Source organism: Conger conger, chromosome 17, assembly GCF_963514075.1.
Source record: "Conger conger chromosome 17, fConCon1.1, whole genome shotgun sequence".
Classification (NCBI taxonomy): Eukaryota; Metazoa; Chordata; class Actinopteri; order Anguilliformes; family Congridae; genus Conger; species Conger conger.
In genome coordinates this window covers 2,572,679-2,596,238 of record NC_083776.1, presented here as the reverse complement: position 1 = coordinate 2,596,238, position 23,560 = coordinate 2,572,679, and the positions used below count along the sequence as shown (strand labels likewise).

The following is a 23,560-nucleotide window of genomic DNA, read 5'->3' as shown; positions in this document are numbered from 1 at the left end:
GTTTTAAAGTAAGCATAAATCAGACACGGAGATTAAGCAGACACGGCCCTGCGCTGTTCGAGGCCAGTTAAAGAAACAAATGAGCGTTTCTTGGGTATTTGTTGTTGTCGTTTCTTTCCGTTCGGGGGTTCCCCCCCACGCATTCAGCAGGATGCAGCAGGGCCGTTTGCTTAACCGCCTCTCCGAAAACATCACTCTTACTTTTACCAAGGTCTAGACAATGGAACGGGTGCCAGTCTAAAAAGAGAAACCTGTAATCAATCCTCTGTATATACTCTTTCTATAACTGTGTTTCTATAATATTCATGAATAACAACTATACAGTTGAATACGGCAAGTGAGAACAAGTCACATGTTCATTTAAAATATAACTGTGGATGTCAGAACGGCAGAGTCTCTGACCACTTTCAAACACAGACTGAAGACTCTTCAGGCTGTACCTTTCCCTCCCTACCCCACCACCAAGATTAGCCTTGTATATGCCATAGATTATAGTGGCACTTAGATATTGTATTGTTGTACTCGTGGTATTCTAGCTGCCAACTGTGGTACGCTTGTTCGTAAATCGAAGTATTCTTCAAGGGTTCCAATTGTATCTGTATGGCCACGCTAGGACTCGGAACCGCACTGTCCTCTAGGGTCCTCTTCACACTTGTCCCTGTGTTCGATCTGCACTTTGTTGTAAGTCGCTTTGGATAACAGCGTCTGCTAAATGGTTTGTAATGTAAGAGAGAGAGAGAAAGAGAGAAATACTCACTCCGTTCTGAAAAAAGGATGCATGAAAATGTGCAGTAGTTGCTGATATTGATATTAATATGATCTTTTCTTCTGAACTAGGATTGTGTAAGTAAACTTTCTCCATTTTAGGCATCCCCACGGGCCTGAAAAGAAAAACAGAGACAGAGGTTAAGAGGAGTTTTAACAGGATGAACTGCTCACCGAATGCTTCATCAGGGGACTGCTGCTGCGGCTGATTTCTGAATCACACGAGAAAATACAAAACTGCGCGGCAGGGTGCCCTCACATTATTCACGGGCAGGACTCCTCACGCGTCAAACTCAATTCAACACAAGCCGCCGCAAATCAATAATGACATTTAAAAACTCACAGAGGGGAAATAAAGTCAGATAAGCCTGTCAAGACATAAAGAGAGACAGAGAGAGAGAGAGAGAGAGAGAGCACAGCAGCAAGTTCCAGGGAGGTCAGTGTGAAAACTCGTGTCCTCGCTCAATCAGGACCAGATCTACGATGTCCGCCCAGGGCCTTGCTCAAAGGCACGACACAATCTGCAGTCTAAACGCCGGCGTCGATTCTCTTTCACAGCTCCGATCGCTCGCATCTCTCACCGGGCCCAGGCGTGGACCTCAAGAACTCTTTCTAAGATCACTCTGGCGCATGCCGCATGGCTGGGGCAGTGCAGGGGAACGCCCAATCCCATCGGCCCCAAGAACGGGCGCGCGAGGAGACGGTGCGGAGTTTACGGCAGGCAATGCCGCGGCGCAGAACTCGAAGGGAATGGTATTTCCAGCCTCCGGTTATAGCATCGTTCTTGCATGAACGAGCCCGGTAGCATCAGGGGAACGTGCCAGTGTCAGAGTCAGAGTCAGAGTCAGAGTCAGAGTCAGAGACAGAGACAGAGACAGAGTCAGAGTCAGAGACAGAGACAGAGACAGAGACAGAGACAGAGACAGAGACAGAGTCAGAGTCAGAGTCAGAGACAGAGACAGAGACAGAGACAGAGTCAGAGTCAGAGTCAGAGTCAGAGTCAAAGACAGAGACAGAGACAGAGTCAGAGAGACAGAGACAGAGACAGAGACAGAGACAGAGACAGAGACAGAGACAGAGACAGAGACAGAGTCAGAGTCAGAGTCAGAGTCAGAGAGACAGAGACAGAGACAGAGACAGAGACAGAGTCAGAGTCAGAGAGACAGAGACAGAGACAGAGTCAGAGTCAGAGAGACAGAGACAGAGACAGAGTCAGAGACAGAGACAGAGACAGAGACAGAGACAGAGTCAGAGTCAGAGTCAGAGACAGAGACAGAGACAGAGACAGAGACAGAGACAGAGACAGAGTCAGAGTCAGAGTCAGAGTCAGAGAGACAGAGACAGAGACAGAGACAGAGTCAGAGTCAGAGAGACAGAGACAGAGACAGAGACAGAGACAGAGACAGAGACAGAGTCAGAGTCAGAGTCAGAGTCAGAGTCAGAGTCAGAGAGACAGAGACAGAGACAGAGACAGAGTCAGAGTCAGAGAGACAGAGACAGAGACAGAGACAGAGACAGAGTCAGAGTCAGAGTCAGAGACAGAGACAGAGACAGAGACAGAGACAGAGACAGAGACAGAGTCAGAGTCAGAGTCAGAGTCAAAGACAGAGACAGAGACAGAGACAGAGACAGAGTCAGAGTCAGAGAGACAGAGACAGAGACAGAGACAGAGACAGAGTCAGAGTCAGAGTCAGAGTCAGAGTCAGAGACAGAGACAGAGACAGAGACAGAGACAGAGACAGAGACAGAGACAGAGACAGAGTCAGAGTCAGAGACAGAGACAGAGACAGAGACAGAGTCAGAGCCCCCCCTTGCACAAAGGCTCCAGGAGCTTATCCACGGGCGACCATTGTGAGGGGGGGGGGGGGGGGTTTGACGAAACACTGACCCTGTTTCTCTACCGTATCATTTAGCCAACCCAACGAGTGCATGCTGGGATTACACGGTGCATGGCCGTTGTATCAGTTCACACATTGTGTTTGCGACTGTGAGTCACCGGCACATTACGGCCGGCCTTCAGAGAAGAGCCCGTCTCCAGAGTAAACTGTCAAATGAAAGGGATTAGCAGAGCTAATACGGGGAACAACAATGACCGAGATAAGGGTTTTTATTACAGAATGAATCATCAGGTACATCGCAGGCTTTTAAGTGGTTTCAATTTGTTTGCGATCGGTTCATATACCGCCTACCGAGACAATATGAGGGTCTGGATTTTTTTGTTTGTTTTGGTGTCTGCATTGTGTGGTGAATGGTGTAGCCATGATGAAATCCACACAGCTGTTGGGCCCTTGAGCAAGGCCCTTAACCCCAGGGGGTTTGTATCCAGCATGGTCAAACCAACTGTAACTAGCTTTGGATAAAAGTGTCACCCAAATAACATGTAAAATCTGTGTGGGGCATGGTGTCTCCATTGTGCAACTGTCTAGTTTGTTTCCTTTGGTAGTACACTTAACGAGAAAGGTGTCCATAAAAATGAAAATTTGCTCAAATCCACAGCGATAGGACAGAGGCGGGCAAGCAGAGCCCTGTCTGTTTCGGGTTTCATGTCTCCTTCCGGCTGTAATCGTTTCATCAGCCTTAACATCCATCCCCTGTCACATTTTACTCACATCAAACGACAGTCAAAGACTCTCGCGTCTCTACGCGAAACGTTTTGCTGCGATCTAATCTGAGCGAACATAGCTTTTGGTGAATACAGCCAAATAGGTCATTCAGCCAGGCTAATTTGGGTGGAAAAAACCTGCATACAGACTGGGCCCCCCAGGACCGGAACTGGCCGCCCCTGCAATAGAAACAACTAAAACCACAACTTCAGATAGAGGCAGTCCTTTCAAATTCAGCGAGCACCTATTTACACGAGAAGCAAATAGGAGCATGCACAGAGTGGAATCGGCTTTCAACTTACTTACGTAATTTTGAATTTTGTTTAATCTACAGCCACAAGATGATATACAATAGGTAGGCCCCAGGAGGGACAGCTTAAAAAAAAAAAAGAAAGAAAGAAAGAAAAATGGCAAAAATATCAAAAATCAAAATCATGCTTCCTGTGTGATTCACTATTGTGTGACACTTTTAAAAGCTAACAAGTATTGGAAGGCAAAAACGTTCATTTTTCCCCCGAAGGCGTGACATCAGAAACATGAAAGGATGACCCCACTAATCTTGTGCACCAGCTGATTCCACGGAGCTCTGAGATTCGCACTCACGCCCGGCAGCTCCGTAGGCCTTCATCACCACAGCGGAGACATCGCGCTCACGTACTTACGATGCTACACGAGCTACGTGATTTGACTACCAAATGCTAACGCACAATGAAACATTTTACTATCAAATGCGGTCAGCTAGGCTAGCTTTTGTTTCATAGTTTGCTAGTATCTGGGGTCAAAAGCTACATCAGCTTTACTTTTACGAAACTCGGGGCATATGTACATAAGCACTCACCAAGCACTTTATTAGTTACGTTTTTACTTGGGATTAGATATTCGCATGAAAAAGCAGGTGTAATAAAGTGCTCGGCCAGTGTATATTTGTATGTAAAGATGAACAATGGCTTTATATTTTGTTTTAGTTTCGGTCTGGCCGAGCCGAGCCTCAGACAGAAAGACACCGCAGGCAGGAATACCTATTTTGGGCTATGATCGGCGCACACCCTGTAGCCTCAGAAGTAGCGGATGTTACTTTTGATTCCCAAAATGTTGACACGTTATGAAACATGCTAGCAAATGCTGTTTGCTAAGCCTTCGCTTTTCTGAGTATTTGGGGCTTTGCTTCAAAGGCAACATGGCCGAATAAGAGAGAGAGAGAGAGAAGACAGAACTTGCCACGATGGCCAACTGGCCCAGTTTATTTCCCTGCCAAAACGGCTCGGCTAACCCCAGGATGCCTGACAAACAGAGGCTGGCTGTGCACAACCCAGCTCAGCTGAGCCATGATACGGCACACGCGTCACCGCTGGCTCCTACTGCTGAAGTGGCAGGAAAAATACCGGCAAACGGAACGAATCTGCTGCCACTTCATCTTGGCACCACTTAGAAACGAGTGAAAACATTTTAACGCAGCAATGACTCTGTGCTTTAGTCACCTCCATTGTTGGCGTACGGAAGTTTTATATATTGCTACTACCTTCGCCTCCGCATTCGCGAATGGTAGATCCTTTAGTGAGATGTATACTCAGGGCATAGGGTCACGTGACATGCACGGTATACATTACATTACATTAATGGCATTTGGCAGACGCTCTTATCCAGAGCGATGTACAGTTGATTAGACTCAGCAGGAGAGAATCCTCCCCTGGAGCAATGCAGGGTTAAGGGCTTTGCTCAAGGGCCCAACGGTTGTGCGGAGCATGTTGTGGCTACACCGGGATTAGAACCACCGACCTTGTGGGTCCCAGTCATTTACCCTAACCACTCGCTACAGGCCGCCCCAGGGCCTATACTCAGGGTATAGGTCTTTAGTGAGATGTACACTCTGGGTATAGGTCTTTAGTGAGATGTACACTCTGGGTATAGGTCTTTAGTGAGATGTACACTCTGGGTATAGGTATTTAGTGAGATGTACACTCTGGGTATAGGTATTTAGTGAGATGTGTACTCTGGGTATAGGTCTTTAGTGAGATGTACACTCTGGGTATAGGTATTTAGTGAGATGTACACTCTGGGTATAGGTATTTAGTGAGATGTACACTCTGGGTATAGGTATTTAGTGAGATGTGTACTCTGGGTATAGGTCTTTAGTGAGATGTACACTCTGGGTATAGGTCTTTAGTGAGATGTGTACTCTGGGTATAGGTCTTTAGTGAGATGTACACTCTGGGTATAGGTCTTTAGTGAGATGTATACTCTGTGTATAGGTATTTAGTGAGATGTACACTCTGGGTATAGGTCTTTAGTGAGATGTACACTCTGGGTATAGGTATTTAGTGAGATGTACACTCTGGGTATAGGTATTTAGTGAGATGTACACTCTGGGTATAGGTATTTAGTGAGATGTACACTCTGGGTATAGGTATTTAGTGAGATGTACACTCTGGGTATAGGTCTTTAGTGAGATGTACACTCTGGGTATAGGTCTTTAGTGAGATGTGTACTCTGGGTATAGGTCTTTAGTGAGATGTACACTCTGGGTATAGGTCTTTAGTGAGATGTATACTCTGTGTATAGGTATTTAGTGAGATGTACACTCTGGGTATAGGTCTTTAGTGAGATGTACACTCTGGGTATAGGTATTTAGTGAGATGTACACTCTGGGTATAGGTCTTTAGTGAGATGTACACTCTGGGTATAGGTATTTAGTGAGATGTACACTCTGGGTATAGGTATTTAGTGAGATGTACACTCTGGGTATAGGTCTTTAGTGAGATGTATACTCTGTGTATAGGTATTTAGTGAGATGTACACTCTGGGTATAGGTCTTTAGTGAGATGTACACTCTGGGTATAGGTATTTAGTGAGATGTACACTCTGGGTATAGGTATTTAGTGAGATGTACACTCTGGGTATAGGTATTTAGTGAGATGTACACTCTGGGTATAGGTATTTAGTGAGATGTACACTCTGGGTATAGGTCTTTAGTGAGATGTATACTCTGTGTATAGGTCTTTAGTGAGAGGTATACTCTGGGTATAGGTCTTTAGTGAGAGGTATACTCTGGGTATAGGTCTTTAGTGAGAGGTATACTCTGGGTACAGGTCTTTAGTCAGATGTATACTCTGGGTAAAGGTCTTTAGTGAGATGTATACTCTGTGTATAGGTCTTTAGTGAGATGTATACTCTGTGTATAGGTCTTTAGTGAGATGTATACTCTGTGTATAGGTCTTTAGTGAGAGGTATACTCTGGGTATAGGTCTTTAGTGAGAGGTATACTCTGGGTATAGGTCTTTAGTGAGAGGTATACTCTGGGTATAGGTCTTTAGTGAGAGGTATACTCTGGGTATAGGTCTTTAGTGAGATGTATACTCTGTGTATAGGTCTTTAGTGAGATGTATACTCTGGGTATAGGTCTTTAGTGAGAGGTATACTCTGGGTATAGGTCTTTAGTCAGATGTATACTCTGGGTATAGGTCTTTAGTCAGATGTATACTCTGGGTATAGGCTCTTTAGTGAGATGTATATTCTGGGTATAGGTCTTTAGTGAGATGTATACTCTGGGTATAGGTCTTTAGTGAGATGTATACTCTGGGTATAGGTCTTTAGTGAGATGTATACTCTGGGTATAGGTCTTTAGTCAGATGTATACTCTGGGTATAGGTCTTTAGTCAGATGTATACTCTGGGTATAGGTCTTTAGTGAGAGGTATACTCTGGTTATAAGTCTTTAGTGAGAGGTATATTCTGGGTATAGGTCTTTAGTGAGATGTATACTCTGGGTATAGGTCTTTAGTGAGAGGTATACTCTGGGTATAGGTCTTTTGTCAGATGTATACTCTGGGTATAGGTCTTTAGTGAGATGTATACTCTGGGTATAGGTCTTTAGTGAGATGTATACTCTGGGTATAGGTCTTTAGTGAGAGGTATACTCTGGTTATAAGTCTTTAGTGAGAGGTATATTCTGGGTATAGGTCTTTAGTGAGATGTATACTCTGGGTATAGGTCTTTAGTGAGATGTATACTCTGGGTATAGGTCTTTAGTGATGGGTATACTCTGGGTATAGGTCTTTAGTGAGAGGTATACTCAGGGTATAGGACATTTAGAGGACAGGCCGGGGGGGCATCTGCTGCAGCAGGTGTACAAGCTCAGGGGGCAGCAGGAGAGATTTACGAGTGCGGGCGGAGAGGGAGAACACGGCGAAATGCCACACGTTCCCTCCTGCCCGACAGGCCGGGCCGACAGAGAAGGAGTCAGAGAGGCGCCGCTGACCACCACCCAAACCCAGGCTATGACTCAGACCCAGGCTATGACTCAGACGTCAGTCTAAACCAGCTGAGTCCATCAGACCATCTCCTCCTTCTGATTGTGGGCAGGGCTCACCGGCTGCCAAAAGGAAGGGCGTGGTGGCTTCACTGCCAGGATCAGAGACATCCATGGAGAGCCATTATGTATACTGGGCGTGTGTGTGTGTGTGTGTGTGTGTGTGTGTGTGTGTGTGAGAGTGAGAGTGTGTCACACACTGCCACAGAGGACTTGTTTAGCGGTGACTCTCTCATTGTGGTTTAGGAAGTCTGCAGGGAAAAGCCTGAACTTATTTCTGTGAATCATCCCGGATTATAACCATGAAACTGAATTATTCAGATAAATAATTATAATTTCCCTGAAAAGTGCATGATGAATTCACCAACAGCCCACAGAGTGCAGGCTCGGTCATTATTCACTTCAAAACTAAATTCGGGAGAGAGAATATCATATCCCCACAGTGCGGAGCTCTTTTCCCTGAAGACTCGTTCACATTAGGCTGTCCACACACACACACCCACCCAGACCAATCAAACACACCACACACACACCCACCTAGACCAATCAAACACCCCACACACACACCCAGACCAATCAAACACATCACACACACACCGACCCAGACCAAACACAGACACACACACAGACAAAAACACCGCACAAACACCGACACACACACACACACACACCCCCACCCACACCAATCAAACACACCACACGCACAGACCAAAACACCACATAGACACAGATGCACAGAAACCCCCACCCACGCCAATCAAACACACCACACACACAGACCAAAGCACCACACAGACACACACATACACCAAAGCACGACTCAGACTCAGACTCAGACTCAGACTCAGACTCAGACTCAGACTCAGACTCAGACTCAGACTCAGACTCAGACTCAGACTCAGACTCAGACTCAGACTCAGACTCAGACTCAGACTCAGACACACACACACACACACACACACACTCACCCAGAAGGCTTCTGGCAAAGCCCCATGAATGTGGAGTGAAGTGTGAGTTTTGCCTGAAGCTCTCTTTTGTTTAAAAATGAAATTAAAATAAATTACAAATAAACACCTCTCCTTTCTTGACATGTCAGCACGGAGCAGTTTTGTGTTTTTACAGAGAGGCATTTAAACACCTGCAGACGATACATCCTCACACAACAATACTTCAATCACACATTTTGCCGCTGCAGTGCTTTTAAAAAGAAGATCTTGTCTTTCTATAATGTACTGAAAGGTGTACACCTGACAGAGCAAAGGAGGTCACGTCATACAATGCAGAAGTCACAGACGACTGTCCCAATGTATGTATGCACGTACACGAACGGCCCCGTATGACAAAACCTTGGGTGAACAAACCTCTGCATTCCAACTATGTGCATTTTCTATTCGAAACATTCTACGGCAGAGCAGTGTGGAATTCAACCGCCGTCCATTTTTTGGGGTAGTGTTTCCAGGTCCCAGAAAAATAATATTTTATTTTTAAAAATTGTGGTATTTTTGTGGTAGCTATTAATAGTCAGGCAGAATCGGGAAAGGCTAATGGTATGAAGCCAATATACAAAAATGTAATATTTCCAAATAATTTCTCTCATGATGAAATAAACTGAAAGCACGACGTGTTAATCCTTGGTTTGGGTCAGAGACAGTGCCGCCATGTGGCTGACAAGTCCAGTCTCATATGGATCACCTCATTGTGGTTTGGGTGTTGTAAATACCTGAAGTACTATTTCAGTAATATTGACTCAATGGCTGAAGCATTTCTTTATAAGCTGCTGATGTAATAACAACATGTCTCCATAATTTATGAGGTATAAAACAAAGAAAAAAATCAACAATAGTCTATGTCGGCCCATTATTCTGAACGCACTCCAATGTCTTCACAATACCACGCTTTCTGCAATCTGGTCTTCCAGGACAGATGCTCTTCCATCAGGCAGGCCGCACTGAACATGTTAAAAGTCCACTTAACTGTCCTGCTGGGCTTTAGTGGCATCTGAAGCAGAGCCTATCGCCACTGAATCCTCACAAAGAGTGAACATTGTGCACAACTCCATGCTAAAGCATGGCTTGTTTTCAACAAATATCCCCATATAAAGTACCGCAGACATCACTCTCTGATGAACCGTACCGTTCAAGCACAGCAAACACCACCTTTACACAGGTCATCACCACCATCAGAAGCAACAGTCCGGATAATCGCACGGGCTGCCTTGGAGAAAGTCAAGTGAATAGACGGCTGCCTGTCACAATAACAGAAGTGGCAGAAGAATCTACAGGAAGGGCATTCGCCTGGCAGTCTCAATTACAGAAGAGTTATAGATCTCTGCACCCATTCAGAGTATTTTAAACTTCTGCACAAAGACAGCAGCTGCGGTAAACACACACAGACACACACTGACACACACACTGACACACACACTGACACACACACTGACACACACACTGACACACACACTGACACACACACTGACACACACACACTGACACACACACACTGACAGACACACACTGACACACACACACTGACACACACTGACACACACACACAGACACAGACACACACACTGACACACACACTGACACAAACTGACACACACTGACCCACACTGATATACACACAGATACACAGATACACAGATACACAGATACACAGATACACAGATACACAGATACACAGATACACAGATACACAGATACACAGATACACAGATACACAGATACCCACACAGACACCCACACGCCCAGACACAGAGACACACCCACAGGACATATGGAGCCATTATGCTGTCAAGAGCAGTGGTTCAGAGTTCTTGAGGAAAGAAAACGAAAGTATTGCCAAACGAAGTATTTGGAGACTCTGCTCCTCAGCTTGGCTGCATAGAGCTCCACACCCAACCCCCCCCAGCACGGGTACGACAGACTGAAAAAGGGGCACTCACTGTTCGTGGAAATCCAACATCGGTGGCTCGAACCGTATGGGCCGGCAGTTCCCCCGGTGCAGGGATGCGCTGCAACAGAGAGGAGGGGTGGTCAGCAGGAGCAGCAGGAGCAGCAGGAGGCGCGGGAGCAGCAGGAGGAGCGGGGGAGCCAGCGTGCCTCCCATGCCGTGGCGTGTTCCCCAGGCTCCTGGGTGCAGTGTGGGGGACGGTGTGCAGCCGTGTGTGTGAGGAGAGCGGGGGGGAGGAACCCGCCAGACCTGCCCGGCGACTCCAGGCTCAGCGTTTCTCCCTGATTTCAGCTAACTGCCCAAATCATGCAAAGCGGGTTCCACTGTGGGACGCCAACGTAAAGCCAGCGGATAAAAGAAGTTGTCGGGGAGAGGGAGAGAGGGGAGAGAGCGCGGCGAGATCGCGTTTCATCCTCTTCCTGCGCTACAGGACGGACACAATACCTTTATTTAACCCGACAACAAAGACGACATCAAATGACACAGTCTTCTTTGAAAAAAAATTAAATAAATAAGTAACTATATCTATTTTCAGGGCTTACTGGTCCTGGTTCAACGAGGACAGGGGAAAAGGAAAAGGTCCGGTGAATGCAGTCAGATCACATCCAGGTACTCTGGTTACCTGTACAGGCCAAGACCGCTGGATTTGGGCGTCACATCACACTCTCACACACACTCTCTCACACACTCTCTCACACACTCTCTCACACACTCTCTCACACACTCTCTCACACACTCTCTCACACACACTCTCACACACACTCTCACACACACTCTCACACACACTCTCACACACACTCTCACACACACTCACACACACTCACACACACTCACACACACTCACACACACACACTCACACACACTCACACACACTCACACACTCACACACTCACACACTCACTCACACACTCACACACACACTCACACACTCACACACTCACACACTCACACACACACTCACACACTCACACACACACACTCACACACACTCACACACACTCTCACACACTCTCACACACTCACACACTCTCACACACTCTCACACACTCTCACACACACTCACACACACTCACACACACTCACACACACTCACACACACTCACACACACTCTCTCACACTCTCTCACACTCTCACACACACTCTCACACACACTCTCACACACACTCTCTCACACACTCTCACACACTCTCACACACACTCTCACACTCTCTCTCTCACACACTCTCACACACATACACTCACACTCTCACTCACACACTCTCTCACACACACTCCCTCACACACTCCCTCACACACTCCCTCACACACTCCCTCACACACTCCCTCACACACTCCCTCACACACTCCCTCACACACTCCCTCACACACTCCCTCACACACTCCCTCACACACTCCCTCACACACTCTCTCACACACTCTCTCACACACTCTCTCACACACTCTCTCACACACTCTCACACACTCTCACACACTCTCACACACTCTCACACACTCTCACACACACTTAATCCCCAGACACTGCAGGCGGATGGCGGGGGGAGGGGGAAGTGTGTGTAATATCAAACTCTATTATGACCCCGGGGTGACAAAGGGCTTATTCATATGGAGAGCAGTATGGAGGAGCAGCTGGATTTCAGGCCCACAGGCTGCGACAGGCCTGGCCGCTTCCTCCTGGGCTGGGAGTTTACACCGTTTACCTTCCCCGCTTTATCAAACTCTCCCCACTTTCGTTTACAAGATAAGTCACTGCATTCATACGGTATTTCAAGGGTTCAGTGCACGAGAGGCCTGAGCGCGTTTTTACAGGAGTTTACAGGAGCGCCAAAACAAATGTCTTTAGGTTTTTACCCTTTATTTAAACATGGTTAAGGACATCCTATCTTCGGCCACTAGACAGATCTCACCAAGAGTTTTCTTTTGATATGAAATACTCATTTTGGCCCCTTGCTCACCAAACCTTGAATTTGTATTTTGTATTCAGGTAAGGTAAAATCACTTCTCTTTCTTTCTTTTTTTTTTACACTCTCTCTAGTAAAACCTGTTTATCAGCATACATTGATCTTCAGTCATTTAAATAAACATAATTCTATAAAACGATATAACACTGGGGGACCAGTGATAAGCCTCTAGGTAGTTTTGAACATACCTACACATTGATTGTCTCTGCAAACAATTTTAATCCAATTTTCTTGGGAAGTATAAAAAAAATCTAAACAAAGTAACATTTTCCCATGCAACCGGTTATGCCAAGGTCACTAGTGTGAGGATCCGCCGTCTGAATCCAAACAGACGTGCATAACAGTCCATATCACAGACAAACACCAGGAGAAATTCATGACGAGACGCTAAAACATTAAGCACACAGTGCAGTTTATGATCACTCAAAAATCAATCTGCCACAAAACATAAAAGTTATGAGGGGGGGGGGGGGGGGGGTCTGATGTGAGATGCATGCCTTTAATGGGGCTAATACTCCATCAGCGGGCAGCCTGCAGATGTCACTCTCAGTAGTCCAGAGTGCTGGGGGCCTTTTTAATGGACAGGCCAGCACAGGAGCTCCGTTGCCTGAAGAGCAGAGTGAATGTCATGCTACGCTATGCTACACTATGCTACGCTATGCTATGCTACACTATGCTACGCTATGCTACGCTATGCTAAGCTATGCTAAGCTATGCTATGAGCTCAGGGGCTCCGTTTCCTGAAGAGCAGAGGGAAGCAGTAGGTACGCTTTAGTGGGAAGAAAAGGTGGACAGAATGGCCTGTTCTCCCTGTCATGTCATGCTATGCTATGCTATGCTATGTAGTGTTGAGCACCAGGCCTGACATGACTTCCCATTAGTTTAACTTGGTGGTGAAGCCCAGGACATTTCTGCTGAGTTCAGACTACGGGACGGTCAGCGGAGAGAATCCACCGCGTCCCACGAGCTGGGAGATGAGCCGTGCCCCCCCCCCCCCACAGCAGAGGGGGGGACGGGGGCGGTGGGGGTACCCGCGTCTCTGGAGCTCTGCAGCAGGTGGTCCGGCACTGTGACACTGAATGATGGCCCTGAACCCACACCACATCGCCAAGCGAGCGGACACAGGGTTTAAATTCCACATTCCCAGGCCTTCGCCACCATCATCATCGTCTACATTTCTGACCGCAGGGCGGACGTCTTGTCGCCCTCTCGAGCGCACGTCGCACTCCGTCCCAGAGAGCAGCAGCAGCAGCAGCAGCCGGGGCCCGGTTTCCGCCCAAAGGTCAGGGGTCAAAGGTCAGCACGACAGACGGCGAGGAAGAGCACACGGGACGGCCATGATGACAGCCGCTGTCCGGCGGCGGGAGACGCAGACCGCGCATGTGAAACGGGCGCTCGTCTCCCGCGCAATCCGGGCCCCGAGGCCGGCGGGACGCTGCCCCGCACGGCGTGGGCAAACCAGCCCTCACTCCCCGCACGGCGTGGGTAACCCAGCCCTCACTCCCCGCACGGCGTGGGTAACCCAGCGCTCACTCCCCGCACGGCGTGGGTAACCCAGCGCTCACTCCCCGCACGGCGTGGGTAACCCAGCCCTCACTCCCCGCACGGCGTGGGTCAGCCAGCCCTCACTCCCCGCACGGCGTGGGTAACCCAGCCCTCACTCCCCGCACGGCGTGGGTAACCCAGCCCTCACTCCCCGCAGGCTGAAGGCCCGGAACCAGGGGTGCCCGGCAAGGGCCGATCCGCGCCAGGTTTCTGCGCCAACTTCTGCTCTTCATTATTTCATTATTAGCGAAATAATGTTTTGATCAGACATTTGTATGTTGCACCAGCTACAGCTGCAGACTGCGAGTGTATACTGAGGATTTCACTGTGCTCAAGTGTAGGAGTGAACCAACATGGTAAACGGCATTTATATAGCGCCCTTTATCCAAAGCGGTGTACAATTAATGCTTCTCATTCACCCATTCATACACTCGCACACCAACTGGCAACTGGCTGCCATGCAAGGCACCGACCAGCTCGTCAGGAGCATTTAGGGGTTGGGTGTCTTGGCTCAGGGACGCTTCGAGACACCCAGGGCAGGATCGAACCGGCAACCCTCCGACTGCCAGACGACTGCTCTTACCGCCTGAGCCATGTCGCCCCATAATTTCCAGAGCTGCCATAAACATGAATGAAGGTAACCGGCTGGAACAAAAACCAGAACACAGACCGGCCCCTCCGACACCGAAGGATTGGTCCAGGTCCGTGGCAACTCGTGAAGCACCTCTCGGGACAAAGTGCAAACGGTCAGGGTAGCTTGTGCATTTAAATTAAGAAACTTTCGAACAATGCGGCCACTTGCAGGTCAAGGGCCCGGGATTTCGACCAAAGAGCCCTCTTCGCGTCGAGTCGCACCAAAACGTGCCGCAGAACTGCTCGCGCAGCAAAGACAGACTTAACCTCTGGTCAGTTTCCACACCAGGGACTCGCACGGGCGAAGTGGCTGCTAACTGGGGCCATTCACGCAGCACAAAGCAAGCAAAGCCACCTCTCACCTTTCTGCAATACCTCCTCTCTAAGCTCTCCCCACAGATTTTGTTGTCTTTCTAATTTTTTTTTTGTGTGTGTGCCAACCAGAGGATTTTTCCTATGGAGTCATTCAGAGTCAGTTCTGAATAACATCGCAAGCTAGCTACTCTGAACGGGGAAAAAATGATACCGAATAACTAACGGCACTAATGCGAACACTTAATCGTGGCTGTAACTACGCAGGTTTCAACCACAGGGACCTGAAGCAGGGGCGGCTAAAGAGCTAGTCCCTCAGAGATCTCCGACCGCGACAGAAATGGCTGGAAGGCAGAAAGGAGTAATATTAAAAACAGGATCTGGAAGTCTCGCACCACAGGCTGATGGAACCGCTTGGCCTGCAGTCTAAACGGGGCTCACGAGATCACAGGCGCGACATCTTCCTGAGCGTCAAAGGGCAAAGGTGAATTCCACAGCACACACTCAAACTTTCACAATGAGTCCATTTTGACACCCCTCCCACACCCACCCACAGACACGTTTTGTGCGTCTAGATTTTAGCCGTTTGGAAGACTTAGCATAGCGTACATTCCTATACGGACAATCCGTGCGTACGGCCGGATATTTACCGAACCGATCTGGGTTCATGTGCGTTGCTCAAAGCAAAGCAAGAATGGTGGCTGTACTGCACCTGGGAACCACGCCTGCAACTTTGGAGCTGCAAGGCCAGCGACTTCACCATTATGCTACGCGCTACGCTAATCTGCTAATCTGATCCAAAGCGTTCTCTCATTTCTCATGGCTAAGGGGAATATCTCCTGCAGCCTGCTGCTGCAACATAAATCGCGATTAACACGTAACCCTCGAAACAAGAAAGGCAGGTTTGACCAATAGCTTTAAACCACCAGACTTCCTATATGAAAAACAATGTAGAATGCAAGGCCATATCAGATTTCACATTCAGCAGATTCAGGTTGCACTGAACAAGGCACTTTCTCCATCTCAAAAGCAGAATACTGGTATTATAACCTGAGGAAAAATCTAGGTCACGCTGCAAAATTGCCCACAAAAGGCATTTTGAGTTGTACTTCTTTTTTTTTTAAATGAAACTGATCCCAAATAGCACACCATTTGGCCGCCTCTCCTTCTAAAAGCGAGTGAACGGGGGAAACTCTCATTTTTGTGAGTCACGGTTATTTACCCACAAAATAATGAGAATTTATGAGCATGGTAAAAGTGCCCCTCTCTCCGATAGCTCACCCTACTGCTGCTCCCCACCGCACAGTGTGCTGGGAGGTCAAGCGTTCGGTTCATTTAACGCATAACTCAAAGGGCAGGGCCCGAAACACGGCCTGCCCAGCATTCAGCTCGCCCTAGCTAGCCCTAAGACCATCCAGACCAACAACTATAACCATACCTATAACCATAACCATAACTATATCCACGACCATAACCAATGCGAGCATCCACACAGCTGAACGACAGCCGAGAGACTATTTACAGAAGGTTATCTGTCGTTTTGCATGCGATGCCCCGTTGGGATTTTGATCGTTTTATCGTTCATGCAGCTGGGGAGGAAAAAATAAATAAAAAAATAATCACTCTGAAAGTGATCCCAGCCGATATAATTTGTCACAGACTTCGTCATTGTAGTCCGCTTCAGTCAGAACTATTTTTAAAACAGGCATATTTATAGTCACAGTCGTCGCCGTTGGTGTAGATGGGCCTCAACACCGGCGGCAAAAGTGGCAACACGGCACCGCTCGTGCTCAGAACCAACTGCGTCAAACCGGCCTCTGATTGGCCGAGTGAATCCCACCCTGGGTCAGGCCGACTGCGGGCCTTAGATGAAGGCTGCAGTAACAGTTTTTTTTTTTTTTTTTTGTTATATCTTACTTTTGCTGCACCGTTGTCAGTGTTTCTGAAACAAATTAAGGTGCTCTGCTTTTGAACCGGGTTCGTGCAGCAGCAGCAGCAGCAGTAGTGAAGGTAGCTTGTTAGTGAAATGAAGTCAAACCAGAATAGCGGTTGAAACAAAAAAAAAAAAAAAAAAAAAACAAGCTAAAGGAATTCTCTGAATAACCTTAACCGACCTACAGGTAACGACACAATACCACACAATAATGAGCAAAACCTTTGTTGTGCTTCGTGACCCAGTTTCTCACAGAACCCATTAGCGCTATACACGAGGTGTGGCAGAAACCAAACAACACTGAAGCTGCTGATTAAGACACTCTGCAGCCAAAAACTAATGAATCACATTATAGAGCAACATCTCAACACTATATATGCCCACTTTTGGTTCATTTAACTTACTATTATTTTGTTTTCTTGGTGTTTACAGGTGGGTTTCTAACTCTTGTGAAGTACACTACTGCCTATATTATATGCTGTTAGCGTACACAGGAGTTTTAGACACTGCCTATATTATATGCGGTTAGTGTATACAGTAGTTTTAGACTCTGCCTATATTATATGCTGTTAGCGTACACAGTAGTTTTAGACACTGCCTATATTATATGCGCTTAGTGTACACAGTAGTTTTAGACACTGCCTATATTATATGCAGTTAGTGTACACAGTAGTTTTAGGCACTGCCTATATTATATGCTGTTTAGTGTGTGCAGTAGTGTTAGACACTGCCTATATCATATGCGGTTAGTGTACACAGAGTGCTAGACACTGCCTATATTATATGCTGTTTAGTGTGGGCAGTAGTGTTAGACACTGCCTATATCATATGCGGTTGTTTGGGCACTGGCTGCATTATACGCAGTGTTTGGGCACTGGCTGCATTATACGCAGTGTTTGGGCACTGGCTGCATTATACGCAGTGTTTGGGCACTGGCTGAATTATACGCAGTGTTTGGGCACTGCCAGGACCAAACAGAAGCTGAAATATGCATTCTAAAGACAGGAAGCACAGAGACACGAGACTTAGACCCTCATGCTCATCATCACGTGTCTCAGACCTGCCAATAAAGCTTTATTGCTTTACTGTGGCGCAAGAATAAACTTGTAAAAATGCTGCCTGCACCTTATCGGTTTATCAAACGCTCTGCGGCCAGATCGGGGAAAATGATTTGCCTTGCACCTTCCTTAAAGAAATCCCTTTCAGCAAGAGATTAACACTGGCAGTACAAGAGACGACAAGTGGAAAGCTACATTTTATCATACGGACTGTTAGAATTTCTCCATTTTCACATCATCTGGTGCACACTTATATTACACACAGAGGCACATGCACACACACATTCAGAGACGCATGCGTACAGAGACGCACACAAGACACATGCACACACACATGCAGATACGCACATGAGACACACACACACACACACACACACACACACACACACACACACACGACAGTACGGAGCTTGCACAGCCCTATGGGGACTGTGTCTCATTTCTCCATTCTCCTCTCCAAGGACTGCACTGCAGTCTAGTTGTACTTCCTGTTTCGAAGGGGAAACAGTCAGACATAATTAAATGAGTAAGCAGGGTTGAGGATGATCCATTTTAAGCATCCAAAAGCAAGCTGTGCAACCTGTCCTCTCTATAGGTAACCACCGTTTCATAACCACAACTCCAAAGACGAGCATACTTTGAATAGGGGCTAAGAAAACATGTTGTTCCTCTCATCTCTTTTTGCGGTCTTTCTGAATGATGTCACTCCACTGCTATCTCTGTCTGCTGGGCGTGTCTGGGCTACAAAAACAGGCAAGGCAAACAGACCAATCACAGGAAGCCACTTCACGTCGGAAGCAGTCAGGCCTCCAAGCTGGAGCCACCTCATTGGTTAATGATATGAGAGGGGGAGGGGGCGTGGAGCACCTCAGGCCACCCACCAAACACGCTTGAGGAATTCAAGGAAAATGAAAAAAAAAAACTTTAAAAATAAGGAAGCGTTCTTTTAGTCACTACGGCATGTTGACATGATCTGGCAGTGTGCTTTCAACACCTCCCCAGAGGGGGTAAAAAAATAAAAATAAAAAGATTTAGAAACTAAAGTGAGCTTCGCACAGACATGGCGACTGCTTCTCACGTGACAGACAGGACTCCGTCACACGGCCTCCGTAACCAGGCAACCCGCGCCCACTCCCCGAGTCGCCATACCCGCCAACTCCGTCTGTTTTCACCACATCCGAAGGCATCCCGCTGCCCTGTGCAAGGTCACTGCTCTCGGCCAATCACAGCAGCACATGGGAGCATGGGCAGTACCGCCCCCGCAATCCGCCCGGTCCCCTTCCATTGGGCAACCCCTGGATGAGCCAATACTCCTCTCCGGGTTAGGACAGTGTGTGTGGAAACTGGAACAACGCATGGCGTTCCCGGGATCGCCTTCCCAAAGCAAGGCGGCTATTTTTAGACGGTTGTAAATCTACATGGAGGTTCTGCCATTTGTTTACTTATTTTGTCTCCCTCCAACAAGGTGCTTCCCTACTTTCTTTTGGGCCAACAGCATACTGTGTGTGTGTGTGTGTGTGTGTGTGTGTGTGTGTGTGTGTGTGTGTGTGAGACTGCGCATGTCTGTGAATGTGTCCGTGTGCATGCATGTGAGACCGCATGCGTGTGTGTGTGTGTGTGTGTGTGTGTGTGTGTGTGTGTGTGTGTGTGTGATTATCAACGTCCCCAATATTACTGAGTGGCAGAATATTACTGCACTGTAGTTGCAGTGCACTTATTTAGAACGAGTACATGTCCAAATGAACTGCACATGCGTTTTGTAGCGTGGATTCTTACCTTTTTTGATGATATGAACTAAGTCCAATGTCGGACTCTGTCTGTGAAGAGAATTTGTTCAAAGTTAGAAAGCAGAGATAGGTTTGTGAAAATAAACATGACATTTCAAACATCAATGCATGCAGCTTCATGAATAGATTTTATTTTTTTCAGCCAATAAAGTTCAAAAAAGGAAAACTGGTGTGGAAAGGCTGAGGTGTGCTGGTGTGTTGGTCATGATTAACACGGCTCCAGTGGTTCCCAGTGACACCCAGCAGTCGGATGAGCTAGGGTCGTTTACACTGAGAGGGGAATTACACTGGACGGTCAATTCCTCCATTTTTCTTCGGTTGGCTTTCTAATTGAGATTCTTAACAATGCTGACTCATGAGTTTTTAGGGGGGGGGGGGGGGGGGGGGGCAGGACAAACTCATTCTTCTGAGATGAAAGCTAAAGCAGTCCCAGGCTACTCTGGGGTCAGGTCAGGGGGTCAGGGGAGGCTGCTCAGTGATTGGTGGAGAGCCCTCAGCTGTTCCCGTGGGTAATCCGGTCAGCACAGGTGTGTGGCCCACATATAAACAAAACAGGAGCTCCTGGTCCCGAGGGGGGGAGGGGGGAGGGGGTCAGATTTCAATCTACAGCCTGTGTGTGTGTGTGTGTGTGTGTGTGTGTGTGTGTCAGCTGTGCTGTGAGACCCCACAACACTGCCAAATTCACAGAGCTCTTCAGAGGCAACCATTCTGGAACAGAGGCCCTTTCTGAACAACTGACACCCAACACAGGAGCCCCTAGCACAGACACACAACTGACCACTCAAAAGGAAAGGAAAAGCAACAAGTCTGTCCCACCCCCCACCCAACCTGGCATCGTAAAGTAAAAGCTTCACTTTAAAGACGAAGACTTCAGTCACGGTTTCAGAGGTGGAACGTGAGAACGCACGAGAACACTCACCTGTAAGAGACCTCCTTCTCCAAAATGTAGTACCTCTAAAATTGTGTCTGACTGGATGAATGCTGCGAACAAAAAGAGATCTCGCATTAGGATCACTCCGCAGTGCGATACCATGACTGGGCCAATCTGGGGGCGAAAACCGCCTTTCTGCGAGCATATCAGATTCAGACGTTATTATCCTCCGACACAAAGGCAGCGCAGGGGTTCCCAGGAGGGCCACAGAAAAACGTCCAATTCGGGGTCATCACCACCCGGAGGCGACTGGATAAGGCTGGACGCTGGACCCGTCCTCAGAGAGGGCAGGGTCTACTCTGAAACACGGCGCTACGTTTTTAATAACAGGTCTCCACTCCAGCCTGAGCTACCCGCCGCAGAAAAGCTCTCGATCTGGAGACGGGACGTTGGATAGCGTCCAAAAGGTCGGGTCTGGCACAGCGGGGCTGAAGGGTCCCTCTGCGCCGTCACGTGTTTATTTCCTCACGGCTGCTCCGTTTACACACTTCACAGGTAGGCGAGCTCATGAGCGCGCAACTGACCAATCGCGGCAGGGCTTCGCAGACTGCCCAGGACTCTGCGCTCCGCGGTGCTCTCCGGCGGCTATTAATAGGAGGCGGTGTGGCGGAATGCTGGTGGAGCTCACCGTTCACAGAGGCAGCAGCCAGACACACAGCCAGACCCAACACTACACTATAGCCAGGCCCAACACTACACTGCCCTATAGCCAGACCCAACACTATACTGCCCTATAGCCAGGCCCAACACTATACTGCCCTATAGCCAGACCCAACACTATACTGCCCTATAGCCAGACCCAACACTATACTGCCCACAGCCAGACCCAACACTATACTGCCCTATAGCCAGGCCCAACACTATACTGCCCACAGCCAGGCCCAACACTATACTGCCCTATAGCCAGGCCCAACACTACACTGCCCTATAGCCAGACCCAACACTATACTGCCCTATAGCCAGGCCCAACACTATACTGCCCTATAGCCAGGCCCAACACTATACTGCCCTATAGCCAGACCCAACACTATACTGACCCACAGCCAGGCCCAACACTATACTGCCCTATAGCCAGGCCCAACACTATACTGCCCTATAGCCAGACCCAACACTATACTGCCCCACAGCCAGACCCAACACTATACTGCCCTATAGCCAGACCCAACACTATACTGCCCCACAGCCAGACCCAACACTATACTGCCCCACAGCCAGGCCCAACACTATACTGCCCCACAGCCAGACCCAACACTATACTGCCCCACAGCCAGGCCCAACACTATACTGCCCTATAGCCAGACCCAACACTATACTGCCCTATAGCCAGGCCCAACACTGTACTGCCCTATAGCCAGACCCAACACTATACTTCCCAATAGCCAGGCCCAACACTATACTGCCCCACAGCCAGGCCCAACACTATACTGCCCTATAGCCAGACCCAACACTATACTGCCCTATAGCCAGGCCCAACACTATACTGCCCTATAGCCAGGCCCAACACTATACTGCCCCAAAGCCAGGCCCAACACTATACTGCCCCACAGCCAGGCCAAACACTATACTGCCCTATAGCCAGGCCCAACACTATACTGCCCTATAGCCAGGCCCAACACTATACTGCCCTATAGCCAGGCCCAACACTATACTGCCCTATAGCCAGGCCCAACACTATACTGCCCCAAAGCCAGGCCCAACACTATACTGCCCTATAGCCAGACCCAACACTATACTGCCCTATAGCCAGACCCAACACTATACTGCCCTATAGCCAGACCCAACACTATACTGCCCTATAGCCAGACCCAACACTATACTGCCCTATAGCCAGACCCAACACTATACTGCCCTATAGCCAGACCCAACACTATACTGCCCTATAGCCAGGCCCAACACTATACTGCCCTATAGCCAGGCCCAACACTATACTGCCCCAAAGCCAGGCCCAACACTATACTGCCCCACAGCCAGGCCCAACACTATACTGCCCTATAGCCAGACCCAACACTATACTGCCCTATAGCCAGACCCAACACTATACTGCCCTATAGCCAGGCCCAACACTATACTGCCCTATAGCCAGACCCAACACTATACTGCCCTATAGCCAGACCCAACACTATACTGCCCTATAGCCAGACCCAACACTATACTGCCCTATAGCCAGACCCAACACTATACTGCCCTATAGCCAGACCCAACACTATACTGCCCTATAGCCAGACCCAACACTATACTGCCCTATAGCCAGACCCAACACTATACTGCCCTATAGCCAGACCCAACACTATACTGCCCTTTAGCCAGGCCCAACACTATACTGCCCTATAGCCAGGCCCAACACTATACTGCTCTACCTGCTGCAGCAGCCAGGCCTAGAAACTCAACACAGGTATTAAAGGACTGTACACTTTGTGTCTTTTAGCGTGGCCACTGATGCATATGCCAAATATGTATGATGTTACGTAATGATTTGAACCGCATAAAATAAAATTAGCAAAAAGACAGGAAATGTCTCAAAATCAGGAAGTGAAGAAAACTCCCCGCCACGCCCCAACAATGCTGGATATTCAGAGCCACGCTGTGTGGCACTGCCGATCACCAACGCAAAATCTGGGCTGAACAGGAGCCGCGGTGTCGCACGGCTAAAGCCACGGACCGCCATGCAGGCATCAGTTCGTCACAGTCCCACTCCTAGGACAGGAATTCGACTCCCCGGCCGAGTTTGGCCGCGGCTCACAGGGAGCGGCGTAATCGGCTCGCTGCTCCCAGGGAG

The 23,560-nt window shown here is 48.3% G+C and overlaps 1 protein-coding gene across 1 annotated transcript in view; it reads right to left on the bottom strand.

Moving 5' to 3' along the window:
- The window catches only part of tmem131 (transmembrane protein 131), a 68,594-nt gene that overhangs the window by 33,796 nt on the left and 11,238 nt on the right, over nt 1–23,560 (bottom strand). Inside the window, 4 exon segments of the mRNA XM_061226857.1 lie at nt 758–881; nt 10,618–10,686; nt 19,843–19,883; nt 20,773–20,834. Of these exon segments, the coding sequence (XP_061082841.1) occupies nt 758–881; nt 10,618–10,686; nt 19,843–19,883; nt 20,773–20,834 (296 nt within the window).